We start from the raw sequence: 20614 nt of genomic DNA, 5'->3' as shown, positions 1-20614 counted from the left end.
ATAGCCCCTGGGTCTCCTCCTCCAGATCAATATCCTTACTTCTTTCAATATGTTTGAAGGACACAGTGTCCATCATCTTGCCCAGATCAACAGTGTGGGTCTGAGGCCAAATCTCACCTCTGCCACTTAGGAGGTGTGTGACTTCTCCCTAAGCCTCTGGTCCATCGTCTCCCAAGCGGAAAGGAAAATAGTGCTAACCTCCTAGGGTCATGTGAGCTCGCTGAGATAATGACTGTAAGGTGCTCAGCACAGCGCCTGGCACACGGTAAGCACTCAGTGAAACATCCGTCTAGCATGTTTAATATCGGACCCCAGCCCTGAGACAGGCCTGCCACAGGCAGCTGTGTGTGGAGTCTGGCCCTGGTCCCAGCTGCTCCGAGGCACCTGCGGGGCCGCCTCAGAGCCAGGCAGAGGCTCCCACTCGGTGCTGCCTGCCCAGAGAGTCTGGCCAGGGCCTGACACACAGTGGTGCTGAGTCCCGGTTGCTGGAAGTCTGAAGGTGCTGTGGGTCCCCGCAGCTGTGGGTCTCTCCCACTCAGGCAGCTGCAGCCTTTGTACCACACAGGGAAGGCACGCCTTCCTCCGACCAGACGCAGCCCAAGTCAGTGCCCGGGGCTGGCCATGAGCCCCACCCGGGGACAGTGGCCCCGAATGGATAGGACTGTGCCTCTGGGGGGAAGAGAGTCCGAGAGGGATGGAGGAGGCTGTTGGGGCCGGCCCTGGGGGACGGTTGGCCTGTCTCTCCCCCCCCAGGCTCCAAGCTCCATGGACACACTGCTCCCCTGCACTGAGTGAGTGCCCGGCACGCAGCTCGTGCCAAATACATACTTGTGCGTTCACGGGGGAGATCGAATGCTGGAATAAGAGCACAGGGGCCAGATGAAGCCACGCTTCAGGCTGCTTTCTCCCTCTGCCCCTCTCCTCCCTGCTTCTAGTCCCATGGGTCCTAGACGCCTCCGCCTGGCCTCTTCAGGAGATCTTTGGTCAGGAGGCGGCTGCAGCTGGACCCAGAGAGGTGGAACTTGGTATGGCTGGGATCTGCTCCACTCTGGCACTTAGGCCCTGGCTCCCAGGCTCCCTGGGGCTGGGGTAGTTTCCTGGGCCCACCTCCCACCCTGGCCCGGGAGGGGTGAAGGCTCACCTATAGAGATGGGCCTGAAGGCCTGGGAGCTGTTCCCCATGCTGTTGAGAGCCCGGCACTCGTAAGTCCGGTTGTGCTCCAAGGTCCCCATGGCCAGCAGGCTACGGACGATCACCTTGTGGAAGGGCTCCCGGCTCAGCACCTCCACGTGTGAGTCCTCTAGGACGAGCCCTTGGGCCTCATCACACCTGGGAAGAGCAGAGTGTGGCTTAGAGTTTCAGGACGCCCCGCCGTCAGGCCCCTCAGCCTGGGGTGAAGAAGGTGAGTAGAGCCACCTACTTATCCGTGTGGCTCCTGCACTCCAGCCATGTCACATTGGGCTGGGGGTACCCGGAGGCCTCACAGAGCAGTGCGTCAGAGCCATTGATGACGGTCCACGTGACCCTTACCTCTGGGGGGTCTGAGGAGTAAAAGAGGGGTGGAAGAAGGAGGGATCAGCCCCAGAGGCCCCAAGTCCCTGTCTGACCACCCTTGCACTGAGCTGCTTTCCCTCCATTGCCCATCCGCCAGCCTCAGGGACATACAGGCAGCCCCAGGCACCTTAGTCCCCAGTACTGCCCCGCCCGCCCACCTGCCCCATCACTCACAGAGCAGCGTGAGCTCAAAGGTCAGAGAATGCTCGCCTCCAGTGTTTCTGGCCAGGAAGGAGTAGCGACCGGCCTCCGAGGGCTTCAGGCGAGGCAGGGAGAGGATAGAGGTGTACCTGCACAAGAGGGGCAAGCCGTCTGGCATGAACCCAGTCCTCGTATGGCCCCTGCAAGACAGTGGGCTCAGACAACCTTCTGAAAAGGCTTTGTTTTATTTTTGGTAAAGTGTCCAGGATGCAAAGGCCTTGGCTGAGCCAGGGACCCAGGCTGAGTGCCATTAAGACATGGGAAACCACCAACCCAATTTCCTTAATTGCTTCTCTCGTTTTTTAAGATTTTATTTATTCACTTGTCAGAGAGAGAGAGAGAGAGAGAGAGAGCACAAGCAGGGGGAGCGGCAGGCAGAGGGAGAAGCAGACTCCCCACTTAGCCAGGAGCCCCATGAAAGGCTCGATCCCGGGACCCTAAGATCATGACCTGAGCCGAAGGCAGACACTTAGCCGACTGAGCCTCCCCGGCGTCCCTGCTTCTCTCATTTGTAAAGTGGTTTTGTTCTGAGGTTTAATAGAAATGATGTCTGTGAAGTGCTGACACTGGGAGGCACATCACAAGCTCCCACCATATGTACCTACTTCCACCATCGTTACTGGGGTAAGCAGTCCCTGCTCAGAACACCAGCACCCAAGTTAGCTGCAGTTCCTAAAGCACCAACCCTGCCAGGAGGGACTGTGAGAGGGATGAGAGGCAAGACATAGCCATGGGGCTACAGAAACCAGGGTTCAAGTTCTCGTGCCGTCTGTCTTAGCTGCGTGATCTTAGTCAAGTACTTAACGTCTCTGATCTTTGCTTCCTTTTCTATGAGGGTAACACCAATGGTATTAATTCACAGGCTTGGCCTGAAGATTAAAGGGACATACATTCAGGGTGATTGACACAGAGCCCGACTCATCGTAGCTACTCGGTTTAATGGTGACCTCTGTTACAGAAAAGACTCGGGAGCAGATGCAGACAACATAAATTATCCTCAGCTCATTCCAGGTAATTTTTCATTTTTTCTTTTCTTAAGCTCTATTTTAGCATTTGTCCATAATGGACATGTATTGTTTAGGTAATAAATAAGTTTTTTAAAATAAATTATAGCATATAATTATAAATTATACCAAACTAATACCCATGGTATTCAAAGGGCAGTCTCATTCAGCAGGACCCTTGGCATACAGAACCCCTCTACACATCTACCTCTTAAGTGGAAAGAATTTAACTTTTTTTGCGTGACTCAATGTCACCATTATGAACACACCCATCACGTGAGCTAAATTTGGTGGCTGTTTGGTGCCCAGGCTTATCTGCCCTGTGCCGAATGTCCCTACACTACTGTGTTTTGGGGGATCTCCATGGTTTCTTTCTGCAATGTCCCTATTGCATATGGACCCCTGAAACCTGTCCATGGACCAGCCCCCTCCCAGGGGTCTATAGACTCCAGATTCAGAACTTCTGCTTTGGACAAGGGGAAGCTAGAAATCCTGACCAGAATAGATGAGAAGGGAACTAGGAGGAGAAAAATGAAGACAAGGAAACATTTTTGTCCTGTTGAACATTTTGTTCTGTTTTGATTCTGATAATTGGCAAGCTGGAGGCCAGGCATTCATGAGGTCTGGTCTTCAGGAGCTAGGAAGAGAACCTGGAGAGTTCTGGAGTTGGAAGATGGCTAAGGGATTACCTAGCAAATATCTAGCAAATCCCCAAATAACGGCAAACACGTCTCCTCTCCTGAGTCAGTGATGATGAAAATACTGGCTAGGAGACTGTGCTAAGAAGGACTCCCAGGCTGCATTCGGACCCTGCGGGCAAGAGCTCAACAGTGGATTAGCGAAGTCTGTCAAGAGTGTGGGAGAGGGATGGGTTGCACGCACAGCACAAGCTTGCTGTCCTTGAGTGCCGTGCTCTCGTTAAAACACAAGTGGGTAAAGAAGCTATTGTTTGAGCACATGGTATCGGTGTTCCTTCTGTGGAGGAGACTCTCTTATGTAGTAGACTACCAAAGTGAGGCCACTTTGGATGGGCAAGTAACACTCTGAGGATGTAGGGAGACAGGAAATAGACTTCTAACATGCTGTGCCTGTGAGATAAGCCAGATTCTGGAAATGGAGAGAAGGGAGGAAAGAGGAGGTAGAGTCGGATGGCACTTTATGAGAAGCATTTGGAGTCTGTGGAGAAGAATGATAGAGAACTTCTCAGGGGTGGGTGACCACAGGCCTTTAAAGAACTTTTGATGTATCTGTGATCATGTGATATTAATTCTCTCTATCCCCCAAACCCGGGTATGTGGCAGATTCCCTGCGCCATCATTATTAGGAGTGTATCTAGGAGTAGAAATCATGGAGCATGTCTTCTACATTTGGATTGGCTATGAAAGAAGAGATTGAATGGGATTAAGGGCTCTTGAGTGAGCATGAGAATCCACGTCCCAAGAAATGGTAGAACTCTTGAGGAGGTTCGTTGGATTTCCCAAGGATGTGGGACAGAGGGGCAAGCCAATTTTGTCGACGCCTCGAACACAGATGACTGATATTGAGGTTCTATAGTCAGCGAAAGTGAGACCCAGAAAGGGGAAGGGATTTACTCCAGGTCACCAGCAAGGTCGAGACATGACCCAGTCAGTGTCTGCCTCCTGGCTGAAGCATTTCCCTTCTGGCTATGGGGCTGTCCAGATGGGAGCTGATAGGCTGTACCTGTATGTGTCCTTCATCATGACAAAATTGAGCTTGGGCTGGTGGTCAGAGAAAGGTCCCAGGTAGGTCCAGTTAAAACCTTGCAGGCCCGGGTAGGCCTCCACCTTGACTTGGAGATTGACCTTCTCACCCACGGTCACCTCCTGGAGCAGGTTCTGTTCAGAGGTCAAGTTCAAGTAGGCACTCTCTGGAAAGCAGAACACATACAGATCGGGCATTAGAGGAAAGATGTTTCCGTTTGTTTGCTCATTTGGTGATCTACCCATTGATACAGCCATTCATCCTGAGTGCCTACTGTGTATAGCCCCCACCCCTAACCAAGACTCACCCTCAGACACCTCTCTGCCCACCACTGCCCCACAGAATCCCAAACTCTTCTCTTTGCTGAGTCGCTAGGAGAACCTGGACAAATTCCTCTCCTCCTTGGTACCTCTATCCTTATTTATATAACAAAGAGATCGAATGTATTTGTGTTATTACAATTTTTTGAAAATTTTCAGTGGCAAAAAATCAAAGTCTGCTGTTTTTTTTCTGGACCCCCTCACCCATTTCCCCTTCTCCTGCTAATAGTTCAGCCAGTGAAGCTCCCACATCCAGCTCTAAGGGGGCATGTGAGCCAGGCCAGCCAGCCAAAGTAGTATGTCCCCTTTGGACCAGCGAGTGGTTTGGGGTAGGCACATGAGCCCATGGGTCCTATGACACTTATTTCCATGATTTTTGTTGGAGCTCTGGGAAAGGAGAAGCCCCAACTCCACTGGGGTTGTCAAGCCTGATGCTGCAAGGGGTCCACAAGAAAAATGTAGAGCTGAGATGTAGAGGTGAGAAGCAACAGGTTCTTGCCCACATCAACTGAACACCTAGATCCAATTTACCCGAAGCTCATATCCATGAGCTTTTTAGCTATAAGGCCGATAAAAATCCTCTTGTGATTAGGCCAGCTCAAGTTGATTTCTGTACCTATGCCTGAAAAAGTCCTGACTAGTTTCTTCGAAGTAAATCTTGCATGAATTAAAATCAGTTGCTCTGGCTGAATCTCAGGCAAAGGAGCTATGGCAAGAATCCCCATTCACTCAGTCTCTCCATACCTCTCATGGAAGCCCCTGAAATGCTTTCTTAAATCCCCAAGACTTTGCAAAAAGCCCTGGATTATATGATCTCTAAGGGTTCCTCTCCTTCCTCAATTCTATGAAATCTAAAATTTCTTCTTCTACCCTGTTATATACCTGCTCCAAAGCTTATGGCTCCCTATTGTGTCCACATACAGAGTGGCATTCAAGGCTCTCCTCAGTCAAGTCTCTCCTTATGCCCATCTAGCCAGCCCCCTCTTCCTACACACACACACACACACACACACACACACACACACACACACACACACTACCCCACCCATCTGGGTCTCCTAACATCCCCTGAACACACCAACACACCACAGTCATTCCTACTTTGGAGGTTTTGTTCAAGACATTTCCTCCACCGGGAGCCATGTCTTCTTCCTCTTTTCTATTTAAATCCTTCTCATCCTTCAAGGCTCATCCCTCTGAGGCGGTGCCCACCCACAGGCCAGGCCACAGGGAGCTCTCCCCCCCCTGCACTTCTGCGGCCCGTAGAGTCCACACCTTCGTTAGGCACCACATCTATCCTACTTTGTGCGTCTGCTTCTCCCTTTGGGTAAGCACCCTCTCTGTCCAACTAATCTGTGAGCTTTTAGGGCAAGGCTTTTGTCCTCTCCTCTCTCCCCCTCAGCCATCTATCTGTCTATCCATCCTCCAGCCGTCCTCCCACCACCTCCCCCTCCCCCACCCTAATCAAGCCGTCGTCACCTCTAGCTTGGAAACCGCAGTAGCCTCCGACCTTGTCCCCCTGCTTCTACCCTCCACATAGCACCAGAAAGCCATGTTCAATCTCATTATGTGCCAGTCAGATGGCGTCACACTCCTTTACTCAGACCCTCCGATGGCACCCCATCTCTCTCAAGGGGAAAAGACCCAAGTCCTTACATTGGCTTCCAGGGCCCTGGGGAACTTGCCACCTCTCCCGCTCAGCTCTCCGACCTCCCCTTGTACCACTCTTTCTCCGGAGCCCGCCGCCCCCTCCCCCCCGGCCATGCTGGCTGACTTGTTCCTTGCACGTGGCGAGCACAGTCCCGCTCGCCCTCTGCCCGGAGCTCTGTGCTGCCGCACATCTGTGTGGCTTACCCCTTCGCCAGCTTCAAGCCATGGCTCACATGGCAGCTGACCAGTGAGACCTTCCTTGAGGACACCCTATCTTAAATGGCAAACCATATAGAACTGATTTGGTTTCCAGAATTTATGTCGCTCATTGCTTATCTTTCCCCAGCTGGAGCACAAACTTCCCGTGTGCAGGGGCCTCCGTGTTTGCAGCAGCGTCCTCGGCCTCCAGAGCAGTGTCTGACCAGGAGCGTGCACGAACAAACACGCTGAGTGACTGCCGTACCCGTGCACTAGGAGACACACAGGCTCAGAACCCACCACTGGGGAACTACTTGATGTGCTCCTCTCCTCCTTCACCCCACACAGCTCCTGGCACAGGACGGGGCCCCCCGCGGAGCTCGCGGTGACTGCGAGCCTTGTGCAGTGTGGCTGCTCTCCGGGTGGGGAGGCTCACGCGTGCTCTCCCCGACACACCTCTGTCTCCCCTAACATTGAACACACGAGGTGTGGCCAGACCAAAATCACTCAGCCTGTCTTTACCGTGAGAAATTCCCACTTAGCCTGTCCAGCCTCGGATCTCCCATCCAATGCACAGGGCATCGGACTGGCCTTTCAGATGACGTCCCTTGTGCACACTTAGGCAGCATTTACTCTGCGCCAGAGTAGGTAGGTAGGTAGGTAGATGATAGATGCACTTAATGCTCACAACAAACCTATGAGTACTAGTCAGTACTAGCAGTACTGACTGCTAGTACTGTCAGTATCCCCGTCTTGCAGTTAGGTATCATGCTAGTCATTGGCGGAGCCAGGTTGGGGTGCTGCCACCACAATGTACCCCTGCAGGCAGTCTGATCCCATCACTCTCTTAAACTCTCAATGACTTTCCAACAGGATAGGCTGCAAGCCACCCACCCGTTTTGCCGTCTGCACGCTGCCTCGCTCCCGGCTTCTGTCTGGCCCCTTGTCACACCACTCACATCCCTGCCGCTGCCAGCTTCCCTCCACATCTCAGACGCTTTCTGCTCTCTCCCTTTGGGCCATCCACAAGCTCTGCTGTTGCATTTCCTTTCCCATCTTTCTGCCTTGCTAACCCACCTCCATTCTTTGGGGCCTAGCTTAGGCCACTTTGACCAAGCCAGGGTTGGGGGCCCCCCCCTTGGTGTTCCCAGGACGCCCTGCCTCCTGCATGATGTCCCTGGGTGAGCGTTGTCTGCTCTTGCGTCTGTGTGACATGGGTGGTCCCGGCATGGAGGAATGAATAAAGGCGTGAACAGCAGTCTAATAGGGAGCTACTGGACGCCAGTCACAAAACAAAATGCAGTAATGCACTGTCGGAGCTCCAGGAAGGGAGTGAAGGATTCTGGGGAAGGATCTGGGAGGGATCCCAGTGGTGGGGCTCCCTCGCCAGGCGCAGGATAAGGGGAGGCTCGTGCAGCTGTTCTTAACAGTGTCTCCTCATTGTCCGCCATCAGCTCCCTCCTTCCCCATCCCCTCACATACTCGCTTGCCCCGGGATCCCTGGCAACACTCTCCCCCGTCGCCCTGACGCTCACCTACCACCCGGAAGACCATGGAGGTGGAGTTGATGCCTTGGACATTGGTGGCCACGCAGGAGTAGTTGCCGGCGTCTTGGAAGCCTACGTGATCGAGCTCGAGGGCCAGGACTTTTTGGTACTGGTTACCTTGGAAGTCGGATTGTTGAGGGATTGTGAGCTGTAGCCAGAAGGAATGAAAATGGGATACAAATATTGTTTAGGGATGAGAAAACTCTGGGTTCAAATCGTCAGCCTTTAAAGATTACTATCTGCCTTTCCTTGGGCAAGGGACTGAACTCAGTGTCCTCATCTGTAAAATGGGACTAACACCAGCCCATGCTCCTAGGGTTGTAGTGAAGAACAATGAGTTATTGCATGTAAATGGGGGTAGGGTTGTGGCCGGCACATGGTAGGGCACAGTGGCGCAGGAAGGAGCTCTTAGAAGCAGCCGGATGCCATTCCCTTTTGGGGATACTCACCCTGCTTCCCTCTCTCCTAGTCTTTCTGAAATGGCCTTTATATTGCTGGGCTTCGAGGTGGCCAAGGAATCCCTTGCTAAGTCAGAAGTGAACTGACCTCTGGCTCTTATCTACAGGCTGGGACAAAGATCAAGGGGGTAGAGTACCACCCCCCCCACAAGAATCAGTGACATGAGCCCAGGTCCTGGTTCTGAATCAGCTATTGACAGGCAGTGAGATCTCAGGGCCTGGGCCGTGCCCTCAGTCCAGAGAGCCAGCTGGTAGTGGGGCTGGGGCTCCATCCTGCGGGGCCTGGTGTTCTGGGAGGTTGGGTACCCTTCACCCTGCTGTCTCCGCACGGACTGACCTTGGTTTCTCCGTGTTGGAGGAAGACTTCAAAGTTAACATCAACATTCCTGGCTGAACACACGATCTTGGCAGTCTCTCCCTGAATCCGTACCAGCTCTGCAGGCTCCAGCGTCAAGGTCGGGGGCCCTGGGATGACTGAGGCCAGGGGGAGCAACCCATGAACACTCAGGCCGGAGCTGTCACTCTGCTCCCTGCCACAGGCCGGAAACTGGCTGGGGACCCCACCACGCTCCCATCGCAAATCCTGGGAGGCAGCCTGGAGGCCTCAGACAGCAAGTCTTGTCTTTGAAACAGACTCTGAGAAGTCCACTCCCCTTCATCACCACACCTCTCCCCAGTCTCACCCTGTTCTCTGCTCTGGGCGCCTGCAACAGCCGCCTGGAAGGCCCCCGCTTCCCCTCTGGCCCCTGCACGAGGCAGACTCCTTGCAGCAGCCCGAGGGAGCTCTTGAGAACGTGGATTGGATCACGTGTGCTCCTGGGCCCATATCCGTGGCTTCCCATCACTCTTGGAATGCAAGCCCCGGCCTGTTGCTGACCACCCGAGCACCTGCTGCCTCGTGCTTACGGCCCCTCTGCAGCCGCACTGGCCTTCCCGCCACAGACTGCACACTTGCCCCCCTCTGCCCGGAGTGCTTTTCCTTCCACACCGTGAGCGGGCGGCCACTTTCATCCTCCAGATCTTTCGCTCCGAGAAGCCTTCTGTGACCAGTCAGCTGAATGAGCCTCCCCCAGCCCACATACATCCAGCTTTCGCCGGTGCGGGTTCTTGTGGATCACAGTCAGCGTGTTATTTGCTCTCTGTTCTGTCTCCCCCGGGAAGATGGAGATATCTCAATGGCTAGTACAGTGCCTGACGCAGAGTGGGTGTTTGAATTCTAGTTCGTGGCTATTGCTGGTGTTGAAAGATAATCTAATCCAGTTTCTCAAGGCCCAGAGACACTAAGGGCCTCATCCAAGGTCACTGAGGGGATCCTGGCAGAACGAGGGCCCATGGCTCTGCCAGCTGGAGTGCGGGGGGGAAAGAGACTTAATGGCCCCCTCTGCCCACATGGTGGGGTCCTGTGACTTCCTGAACAGGTTTCATGGCTTCAGAGCCCAGGGCATTGTTGCCAGCCATGTGGCTGTGACTCCAGCCCTCGGTGCAGGGACCTGATTCCTGTCTCAAGCCAGGTGTCAAGCCTGGGGTCCTGCGTACTCATACCAGGCCTTCCAGAAACCAGAATCTGGTGCACCAGCCTAGCCGGGGCAAGGCGGAGAGGAGGGAGACTTCAACACCATGGTCACCCCCACGGTGAGAGCTGTCACGTGCACCCACCCCCACCTTCCCATCACTTGGCTCACCGCCCCTCCTGCTTGTGCCCAGCACCCAGCAGTGCGCCGACACTGAGTGGAAATCCATGTGGGACAGCTTTGGGCCCTCCTTCTGTTCCTGGAACAGTCAGAGCCTGCGTCCACCTCATGACTTTGTACCTGCTGTTTCCTCTGCGGAAGCAGCTTTGCACAGCCACCTGCTTCCCATCATTCCCAGTTCGGCTGGACTAAAATGTCACTGTCTCAGAGAGCGCCCCCCCACCCTCTCCTATCCCCTTGTGGAATGATTTGCATGGCATGTCTCATGAGCTGAGACGATCCTGGGCTGTCTCTCTGTGCCCAGCGCACCTTGCTTGTCTTGCCCTCGCAGGCGCCCTGTGGATGACCATGGTGCAACTGGAAGGAAGAAGTGAAAGAGGAGGGACAGCCCGTTGCTCCCCCTCAGGCCTGGGCCCTGCCTGGGCTCGCATGTCTGCCGGCTCTCTGTCCCTGCCCTCCACCCTGGCCTGTCCCTCCCAGCCCCACGCACCTTTCTGCACTTTGAGCCAGATGTTCATGGATGTTACCGTGCTGCCACCCACTCGAGCACTGCATTGGTAGCCATGGGTCTCAGTGAACTGTGCCTTGTGGATGGTGAAGCCGTACCAGGGCGAGAAGGAATAGTTGGTTTGGCGCATGACAGGCCTGCCTCGCACCCGCCTTAGCGAGACGCCTGCCTCCAACGTGGGGTCAGTGAGCAGGCAGGGCAGCAGTGCGTCCTGGCCCTCCATCACCGTCACTTCCTGGGCCAGCACCTTCCAGGGCCGAACAGGGTCTGGGGTAGAGGGGTACGGGGTTACAACTGCCCTCCCTCCACCAGGCCAAGCGGTCCCTGGACACTGGTGACAGGGAGGCTCGGAGAAGCTGATCATTTGCCTGAGGTCCACACCACGTCAGAGCAGCTCCACGGACGCTTCAGGGTGGGGGCGCTAGAGCCAGGGTTCAGCCCTCCTACTTGGTGCTGTGTGACTTTGGGCAAATGACTCAACCTGTCTGAGCCTCTGGAAAACGGGCATAATCGTGGCACCTACGCCACACGGTTACTGTGAGAACTACATTAAACTGGAGGCACTGCCGCTGGTCTTTGTCAAGGGCAGACACTCAGTCAATGTGGAGCTGCTTTATTATGGTTGTTAATCCAAGGGCCCAGCCCTTTTGCCCATTCCTGGTGGAGCCTGTTGGGCCAGGCCTCTTGGGAGTGGGCCCAGAGTCCTCACCTTTGACATAGAGGTGGATGGTGGCACTGCCCCCCAGGGGGCTTCCAGGTTCAGTGCAACGATAGGTCCCCGTGTTTAGGAAGGTGGCATTATTTGTAGTCAGGATGCTGCTGGGGGCGTCAGTGTCCAGGTTCCAATGGGGAAAGATGGGGCCATCCCATTCCACGCTGCCATCGCCCACACATCGCAGGGTCACCGTTGTGCCTGGCTCCACGACGAGCTCAGGGCCGCTGGGTTCTATCACTGGGACTCCTTGAACTGGGGGGGGGGGGGGGGGGGGGGGGGGGCGGGGGTAAATAGCAGACAGGAGTGAGCCCTGAGGAGACCCTCCCTGGTCTGATGATCCTAGCCTCTGAGATCCTCCTGGCTGGAGACGTGTGGTGCTGGGGTTCAGCTGTGACTGGGGATCACCTTGAGCAAGTCCTGGCCCTCTTTGCCATTTGCTCAGCCCCCCCCCCCCACAAGGTGCTCAGGGAGGGACTGATGTCCAGTAGCCCCCTCCTCTGAGAAGCAGGCACTGGGAGCTTTGTCAGGGCCCAGTCAGCTGCTATTCCGCGGGGTCGCCCCCAGCCTCCTGCCTTCGTCTTCTCAGCTGTGACTGCAACATCCTCCCAACGGGTGGACCCCTTCGGCCCCATGTACAAAATGGACTGTATCCCTAGCACCAAACCCAGGACCTGGCTCGAAGCAGGGAGCTCAAACAAGCAAAGGAAAAAACAAAGGAATGGAATGTTCGTGGCAAAGTGCTCCGATTTGATTTATATGAAGAGGAAGAGAAGCGTCGTAGGATCTTGGCCCAGCAGAGTTAGAAGGGTTCTGGGAGTTTTGTGTCATGCCCACTCCCACCACTGGACATCTGCTCTGCAGCACAGTGGGATGGTTCAGAGGCTCTGAGCCTCAGTTGCCCCCACCTATAAAATGGGGGCCATAATTGTACACATTTATTGGGATACCAGGAGGTTTAAGTGCATGGAAAGCCTTTGGATCCTCATCTGTCACCAAATAAATACTCAGTAAGGGCTGGTCAGCCTTCTAGCCCAGCACACCAGCACCACTGTGTTTACTAGGAAGCCCATCTCTTTTAAGGAAAATTTTCTTGAAGGAGAAAAGAGAACTTGAAACCCGTATCAGGCCCTCTGGGAAGACCTGGTGCCTCTGCCGCGTCAGCATTTTTCCAGGCCTAAAATAGGGGCAAAGGAGGGAAGTGAGAACTGATTCAAGGCCTTGGAGGGGCGGCCAGGCGCCCCCCCTGAGCCCGTGTGGGCGGAAGCACATTGCTGGTGTCCAGCCCGGCCCCCAGTTTCCGCTCGGCCTGCAGCCCTCCTCCCAGGGATGTTCTCACTTCTGTTTCCTGGCCCTCCTGGCTACCGCCCCCTCTCCAACGGAGGGACCCCCCAGGAGAGGGAGTGCCACCTGCTGCACACTGGAACATTCTGGGCTGCAGGGCCTGGCTCTGCCACTGACCAACTGGGTGCCCCTAATGAGTCCGACCGCTCTACTCCAGTGACAGGGGCCTGGTCACTGCTGCCCCCGGGGCATCGGCTGAATTCAGGGTTCTCCACTGTCCTGCACAGAAGTGCCCGAAGTGGGGTTTTCCACCCCATCCCCAGCATAGACTCCAGAATTGGAAAGATCTTCTCTGTCGAATTATGTCAGGATGGCTTTGTTAGCGTTTTGATGTTAGACCCATCCAGAGGTGTTTGCCTTGCTGCCTGAGCTTCTGATGAGCACAAAGCATTGAGGGAACTGGAGGAATACTGCCAAGGCCAGCACCTGGGGGTTGTACCCCTCCTGTGCCACATGACCGCCAGGGAGAAGGGCAGGCATCATTTCTGGCAGGCTGCCGACAAATCCCAGCAGAGCTGGGGCTGACTTATTGCAGCTGCAGCCATGGGGGGTCCCGGATGGGGCTTGACCGCGGGGAAGAGCTTGGACGGTGGGGTCACACCCACACGGGCTGACACTTGTTCTCCCTTTTACTCTGGGTAGCTTGCTTACCCTCTCTGACTCTCCAGCTACTCTTCCTTCCAATGGGAATAGTCCCTTTCCACCTGGGAGGTCCCGGGAGGGTTCAGTAAGGCGAGAGCGGCCCCAGGTTCAGTCCACTGCCCTTGCCCTGGGCTACTGCCTCAGTCGTGACATTTCTAACCCCCCGTCTGGTCCTGACACTCTGATATCTAAACTTTTTAACTTTCGGGTTTTTTTTTTTTAATTTTTATTTTTTTTTTAATTTTTTATTGTTATGTTAATCACCATATGTTACATCATTAGTTTTTGATGTAGTGTTCCATGATTCATTGTTTGTTCAAAACACCCAGTGCTCCATGCAGAACGTGCTCTCTTTAATACCCATCACCAGGCTAACCCATCCCCCCACCCCCCTCCCCTCTAGAACCCTCAGTTTGTTTTTCAGAGTCCATCGTCTCTCATGGTTCGTCTCCCCCTCTGACTTACTCCCCTTCGTTCTTCCTCTCCTGCTATCTTCTTCTTTTTCTTTTTTCTTAGAATATGTTGTGTTATTTGTTTCAGAAGTACAGATCTGTGATTCAACAGTTTTTTTAAGTAGGCTCCACGCCCAGTGTGGAGCTAAACATGGGGCTTGAACTCACGACCCTGAGATCAAGACATGCGCTGGGATCAAGAATCAGACGCTTAACTGCCTGACCCACCCAGGCGCCCCTAAAGTTTTTAACTTTTCAAGGTCACAGTCTGTGTACCATCCAAGGTCTCAGATTCTGTGATTCTCACTGTGTTCCGCTCTGCACCCACCCGGTCTCAGTGGCACCTTCTCCTTCCCTGCCCTGCCCCTCTAGCCCTTGTCTCAGTCTCCTGGAAATGTGGTCAGAGAAATGTGTCCTGTTTTGTCGTGTCGTCTTGTCCCAGATATTCACGCAGGGCCAGGCTGACACCCTCAACTTCTGCCCCTAACTTCCCCCTGCTGGTTTGGCTGGCGGGAAGAGAAAGCCTGCTCAGGCCCATCCTCCTTGGGCTGGGGGCTGGGGCTTGGCGGACACTGACCAAGGTCCCCTTCCGTGCCTGTCTCTCATCTCAGCTCCCAGGATGTGGCGCAACCTCCACTCCTCTCCCTCAATGTCCCCTCCATACTGCACACCAAGGCCTGGGACATAGCCCCCTCCTCAGCCCAGGATCTTAGTGGCCTTCTGCCCATCTCCAGGGTATTCAGAGCCTGGCCCTTGACTCCCTCATGGCCGCCCCTGCACCCCCCACTCTCGCACCACTGGTCTGTTGGGCTGAAACCTGAGGCTTCTAGCCTGCTGCCTCCTATCTTTTCTTTCTTCCAGGTCTAGATGCTGGACAATCCTCCCATCCCCCAACAGTGCCCCACTGGCAGGTGCTAGGCAGGAAAATAGGAGAAGACAGTGAAATAAAACTCATGGGACTTTCTGGAGAGAGGGGAATAGTTTCTGTCTTCATTGGGATGGTGGGTACACAAGCATATGCATTTGTCAAACCTCATCAGACTGTATACTTAAGAATCTGTGCGTTTTACTGTATGTAAATTACATCTCAATAACAAGGAACAGACACTGGAGCCCAGAGAGATTGACCTGGCCATAAAAAGACCTTCAGCGGGCCATCTCCTCATCGGGGACCAGACGCACCTACTCCCCAGGGTCCGGCAGCCCCAGAACTATGGGGAGGCCAGAGCTGAGGCTGCCTTCCCACCTCACCCCACCCCATCCCCATCCTGGCCCAAGATCCCTCCAAATAAGTATGTGATAAAATATAACTGTAGCTACAAGCCAAGCAGCCAGCCCCTCATCCCCAGTGAGGCACCTTCCTGGATTGGAGCTACACCAGATCTGCTGCTACCAGAGTTGGAGGCGGGACGGGGTCTGCCACACAGCTCCCTGGGCTGAGGCCCGGCAGCCTGCGTCTGGGAGCACTCTGGCCAGGGAGACCAGCACTGTCCTCCCCGCAGGCCCTCCTCTAGTCCTCCTCTACTCTCCTCCCAAATTCACCTCACTTGAGCCCTGAGCCACAGAGGCTAACCTCTCATCTCCCCTTCCAGCCCCTTACCCAAGCCTCCCGAGGAATGACCGCTGCCCCCTTGGGCCCCTCCAAGTCGGGTCCGGCCTGCTCTCTGCGGCTTACAGGCAGAGAGCTGGCAGAGCCATCAGGAGCTCTCTAGGGCCTCCTAGAGGGCTGTAAGTCTGGACCAGCTGTTATCAGCCTCTCCTAGGAGCTTGTTAGAAATGCAGAATCTCACTTTGCACCTGGGACCTACTGAGTCAGAATGAGCATTGTAGCAAGATCCCCAGGGAATCCATCTGCAGAGCGGAGTTTGAAGAGCATGCTTTGGTGCAGCTCACCACTGCCCCCAACACCTGCCATTGAATAGATGTGGACACTGAAGCCCCGGGGCATCAGGGGCTTGTTAAGGACACATGGTGAGTCAACCTCAGCTGGAACAGATCTGCAGCCCTCCTGGCTACTTCCACCCCACCCACACCCTCTTTTCCCTCCACTGCCTCTCCAAAGCAGACACCCGCAAACCTGCGGTCCAGAGCGGGGATACCCAGGGAGAGGCAGAGGTTTACAGGGTCCTTGCACAGGGGCCTTCTCTGTTGTCACTCATCCCCCCCAACCCGCAGAGTCCCCTGTTTTGCTCTTACCATGCCAAGTTGTGGCCCCCAGCAGGACCAGCAGAGCCCCTGGGCCCATGGCCTCCGTGGGGAGGTGGCAGGCTGATGCAGGGCTGAGGGGTGGGCAAGGCACTGGGGTCTCAGCTGCTAGCTCCGCAGGGACCGGGACCGCTGGGCACACACTCCTCTCTGCTGTACTGGCTGTTTCTCTTGTTTTCCTCTTCCTCCTCCTCCTTCTTGGGCTGATCCCCTTCTTCCCCTTTTAGCTAGGCAAGGCAACCACAGAGTTTGGAAATCTTGGGCCTTTAGAAGAAAACAAAGCCATGACCCCCAGGGGGAGAGGTTGGAGTCTGGGACAGGGCCAGCCTGAGCCTGGGGGAGCTGGCTAAGTTTAGGGCCCTTCTGAAGCCACCTCCAAAGGATTCTGGGAGAAGAGACATGCCCAAGGTCAGGCAGTCAGTCAGTCAGTAGCACAAGTGGGGGAGTCTCCAGGGTGACCAGGCAGCTCTGGCTCAGCCAAAAGGAAAGTTAGTTTGGTCTGGGAGAGCCTGATGATGGAAGCAAGAAGCTTCTATTTCCAGGACACTCTGCAGCTAAGCCCTTTACATTCACTGTTTCCTCCAGTTCCTGTAGAACCTTTCTGTAATAGGTACTACTGCCATTCCCATTTCGCAAATGGAAAAACTGAGGCTCAGAGAGATCAAACACCTTAAACGTACCCATAGTTAAAGGGCTACCGAATGGCAGACGTGGGGTTTGGATCTAGACAGCCTGGTTGTAGAACTCTTTTTACATCACTTAAATTGTTTAAATTTACATCACATCATTGTTTGTTTTTACAAAGAGTCTAATTGTGCTGCTCTATTTCTTCAGAAAAATAGCATTCCTCTGCCCTTTCCTTTTCCTGGAGTCAATTGCTTTTACCCCTTTTAACGGATTCCCTTAGTATTTTCCTTCTTATTTCTAAACAACATGGTTGTAAAGTTACGTCTTGAAACTAAAAAAATTCCAATATAACATCAATCCAGGAAAATGATTAGTCTTTCCATGTACTTGGGTATATGTAATATGTTTATATATACATTTTTTTTCAGGAAAGTGTTTTGAACCTCAAGTAACCATGAATACCAACAAAAACTGACTCAAGAAGAAATCGAAAATCTGAATAGACTTATAACTAGTAAAGAGATTAAATCAATATACAAAAACCTCCCAACAAAGAAAACCCCACGACCAGATGGCTTCACTGGTAAATTCTACAAAATACTTAAAGAATTAACCCCAATTCTTCTCAAACTCATTCAAAAAATAGAAGAGGAAAGAACACTTATCAACTCATTCTATGAAGACAGCATTACCTTAATATTAAAGCCAGATAGAGACATCACAAGAAAATAAAATTACAGATCAATGTCCCTGATGAACATAGATGCAAACATACGCAGCAAAATACTAGCAAGCCAAACACAACATTACAGTGAATGACCAAGTGAGACTCATCCCAGAAATGTGAAGACGGTTCAACACATGAAAATCAGTCTGAAACACTACATTTATCGGGTGAAAAAAAAGCAACCCATGTGATCATCCCAATTGATGCAGAAAAAACCTTTGACAAAATTTATGATTTAAAGAAAGAACCAACAAACTAGGATATAAGGGCAACATCTTTAACATGATTGAAAATGTAGATGAGGGGCGCCTGGGTGACTCAGTCAGTTAAGCGTCTGCCTTCAGCTCAGGTCATGATCCCAGGGTCCTGGGATCGAGCCCCACATTGGACTCCCTGCTCAGCGGGGTGCCTGCTTCCCCCTCTCCCACTCCCCCTGCTTGTGCTCTCTGTCAAATAAATAAAATCTTAAAAAAAAAAAAAACCTGTAGATGAAAAACTCACAGCTAACTCAATGGTGAAAGGTTGAAAGCTTCTCCCTTTAAATCAGGAATAAGACAAGGACACCACTTTCACTGCTTCTTTTCAACACTGTACTGGAAGTTCTAGGCAGAGCAATCACAAAGAAAAATAAGTATCCAAATTCAAAAGGAAGAGGTAAAACTATCTCTTTTCACAGATGACATAATCTATGTATAGAAAAATCCTAAAGAATCTATGGGTTTTCAGCAAAGTTGCCGGGTACAAGATCAACACACAAAACTCAATTTTATTTCTATAGTTACCATGAGCAATCCAAAAAGGAGGTTTAAAAAATTATTTTATTTACAATAACACCAAAATGAATAAAAATACTTGGGAATAACTTTAACCAAAAAGATGCAAGACATATGCCCTGCAAACCACAAAACACTGCTGAAGGAAATTAAGAAGACTAAATAAATGGAAAGACATCTCGTGTTCATGGATTGGAATATTTAATATTGTAAAGATGGCAATCCTCCCCAAAGTGATCTGCAGATTCCATGCAGTCCCTATTAAAAGCCCAGTGGCCATTTTCTCAGAAATGGAAAAGCTGATTCTCAAATTCATATGGAATTTCAAGAGACTCTGAGTGGACCAAACAATCTTAAAAAAGAACAAAGTTGGAGGAGTCACACTTCCCAGTCTCAAAACTTACTACAAAGCAACAGATGTCAAAACAGTGTGGTATTGGCATAAGGAGAGGCATATAGATCAACAGAATAAAATTGAAAGTCCAGAAATAAACCTTTACATCTATGGTTAATTGATTTTCAACAAAGGGGCCCAGAACGTTAATGTGGAAAGAACAATCTTTTCAACAAATGGTGTTAAAAGAACTGGATATCCACATACAAAAGAATGAATTTAGACCCTTCACACCATATATAAAAATTATAAAGTATCAAAGACTTGAATATAAAAGCTAAAACTAAAAAACTCTTAGAAGAAAACATAAGGGTAAATATTCATGACCTGGGCATGGAAACGGTCTCTTAGCTATGTCATCAGAAGTGCAAGCAACCAAAGAAAAAGTCAGTAAGTTTCGATTCCATCAAAATGAAACATTTTGGTACTTCAAAGGACATTATCAAGAGAATAAAAAGACAACACACAGAACGGGAGAAAATATTTGCAAATCACATGTATGATAAGGATTAGATCTCTAGAATATATGTATCTAGTCTAACTCATCAACAAAAAGGCAAACAACTCAATTAAAAGTGAGCAAAAAAGTTGAGTATATATTTCTCCAAAGAAGATGTACGAATGGGGTGCCTGGGTGGCTCAGTCGTTAAGTGTCTGCCTTCGGCTCAGGTCATGATCCCAGGGTCCTGGGATCGAGCCCCGCATCGAGCTCCCTGCTCCGTGGGAAGCCTGCTTCTCCCTCTCCCACTCCCCCTGCTTGTGTTCCCTCTCTCGCTGTGTCTATCTCTGTCAAATAAATAAATAAAATCTTAAAAAAAAAAAAAGGAAGATGTACGAATGACCAACGAGCATGAAAAATGCTCAACATCATTAGTCATCAGGGAAATGCAAATCAAAACCACAATGAGATACCGCCTCACACCAATTAGGTTGTCCATAACTGAAAAATCGGAAAATAACAAGTGAATGATGTGGAGAAAAGTGAACCCTTGTGCATTGCTGGTGAGAATATAAAATGGTGTAGCTGCTGTGGTAATCAGTTTGATAGTTCCTCAAAAAGTTAAACACAGGGGCGCCTGAGTGGCTCAGTCAGTTGAGTGGTCGACTCTTGATTTCAGCTCGGGTCATGATCTAGGGTTCTGGGATCGAGCCCTGTGCTCAGCAGGGAGTCTGCTTGAGGATTCTCTCTCTCCCTCTGCCCCTGCCTCAGCTCGTGCATTCTCTCTTTCTCTCTCAAACAAATAAATAAAACTTAAAAAAGATGTTAAACTCAGAATTACCACATGACCCAGCAATTCCACTCCTAGGCATATCCGAAAGAATTAAAAACAGGGATTTGAGCAAATACTTGCACACGAATGTTTAACACAGCAGTATTCACAATAACTAAAAGGTGGAAACAGTTGATGAATGGATAGACAAAAGCGTGGCATCTCCATACAATGGAATGTTATTCAGCCATAAAGAGAATGAGGGGCGCCTGGTTGGCTCTGTCGGAAGAGCATGAGGAGACTCTTGATCTCAGGGCTGTGAGTTCGAGCCCCACACTGGTTGTAGAGATTACTAAAAAATATATATAAATAATAAAAAAAGAGAGAATGAGCAATGATGAATGTCACAACATGCATGAACCCCAAAAACATTATGCTGAGTGAAGGAAGCCAGACACAAAATCACATATGGTATGACTACATTTATATGAAACATCTAGAATACGTCAGTCCACAGAGACGGAAAGCTGACTGGTGGTTGTCAGGAGCTGCAGGGAGGAGGGGAACGGGGAGTGACTGCTTGATGGGGAGAGTGTTGCCTTTTTGGGGTGATGAGAATGTCTCGGAACTAGACAGAGGAGATGGTTGCACAACATTGTGAGTACACTAAATGT

The 20614-nt window shown here is 51.8% G+C and overlaps 1 protein-coding gene across 1 annotated transcript in view; it reads right to left on the bottom strand.

Moving 5' to 3' along the window:
- Positions 1-16408, bottom strand: part of CSF1R (colony stimulating factor 1 receptor) — a 30676-nt gene extending 14268 nt beyond the window's left edge. Inside the window, exons 1-9 of the mRNA XM_027604715.2 lie at positions 16200-16408; positions 11563-11820; positions 10836-11120; positions 8992-9128; positions 8185-8344; positions 4461-4647; positions 1729-1844; positions 1421-1541; positions 1142-1329 (exon numbers count right to left, since the gene is read on the bottom strand). Coding sequence (XP_027460516.1) covers positions 1142-1329; positions 1421-1541; positions 1729-1844; positions 4461-4647; positions 8185-8344; positions 8992-9128; positions 10836-11120; positions 11563-11820; positions 16200-16248 — 1501 coding nt within the window. The 5' untranslated portion in view covers positions 16249-16408. The remainder of the gene's footprint in view (positions 1-1141; positions 1330-1420; positions 1542-1728; positions 1845-4460; positions 4648-8184; positions 8345-8991; positions 9129-10835; positions 11121-11562; positions 11821-16199) is intronic.
- Between the last annotated feature and the right edge of the window lie 4206 nt (positions 16409-20614).

This window comes from Zalophus californianus, chromosome 5, assembly GCF_009762305.2.
Source record: "Zalophus californianus isolate mZalCal1 chromosome 5, mZalCal1.pri.v2, whole genome shotgun sequence".
Classification (NCBI taxonomy): Eukaryota; Metazoa; Chordata; class Mammalia; order Carnivora; family Otariidae; genus Zalophus; species Zalophus californianus.
Note: the sequence above shows the minus strand (reverse complement) of the source record. Positions and strands in the feature narration are given on the sequence as shown.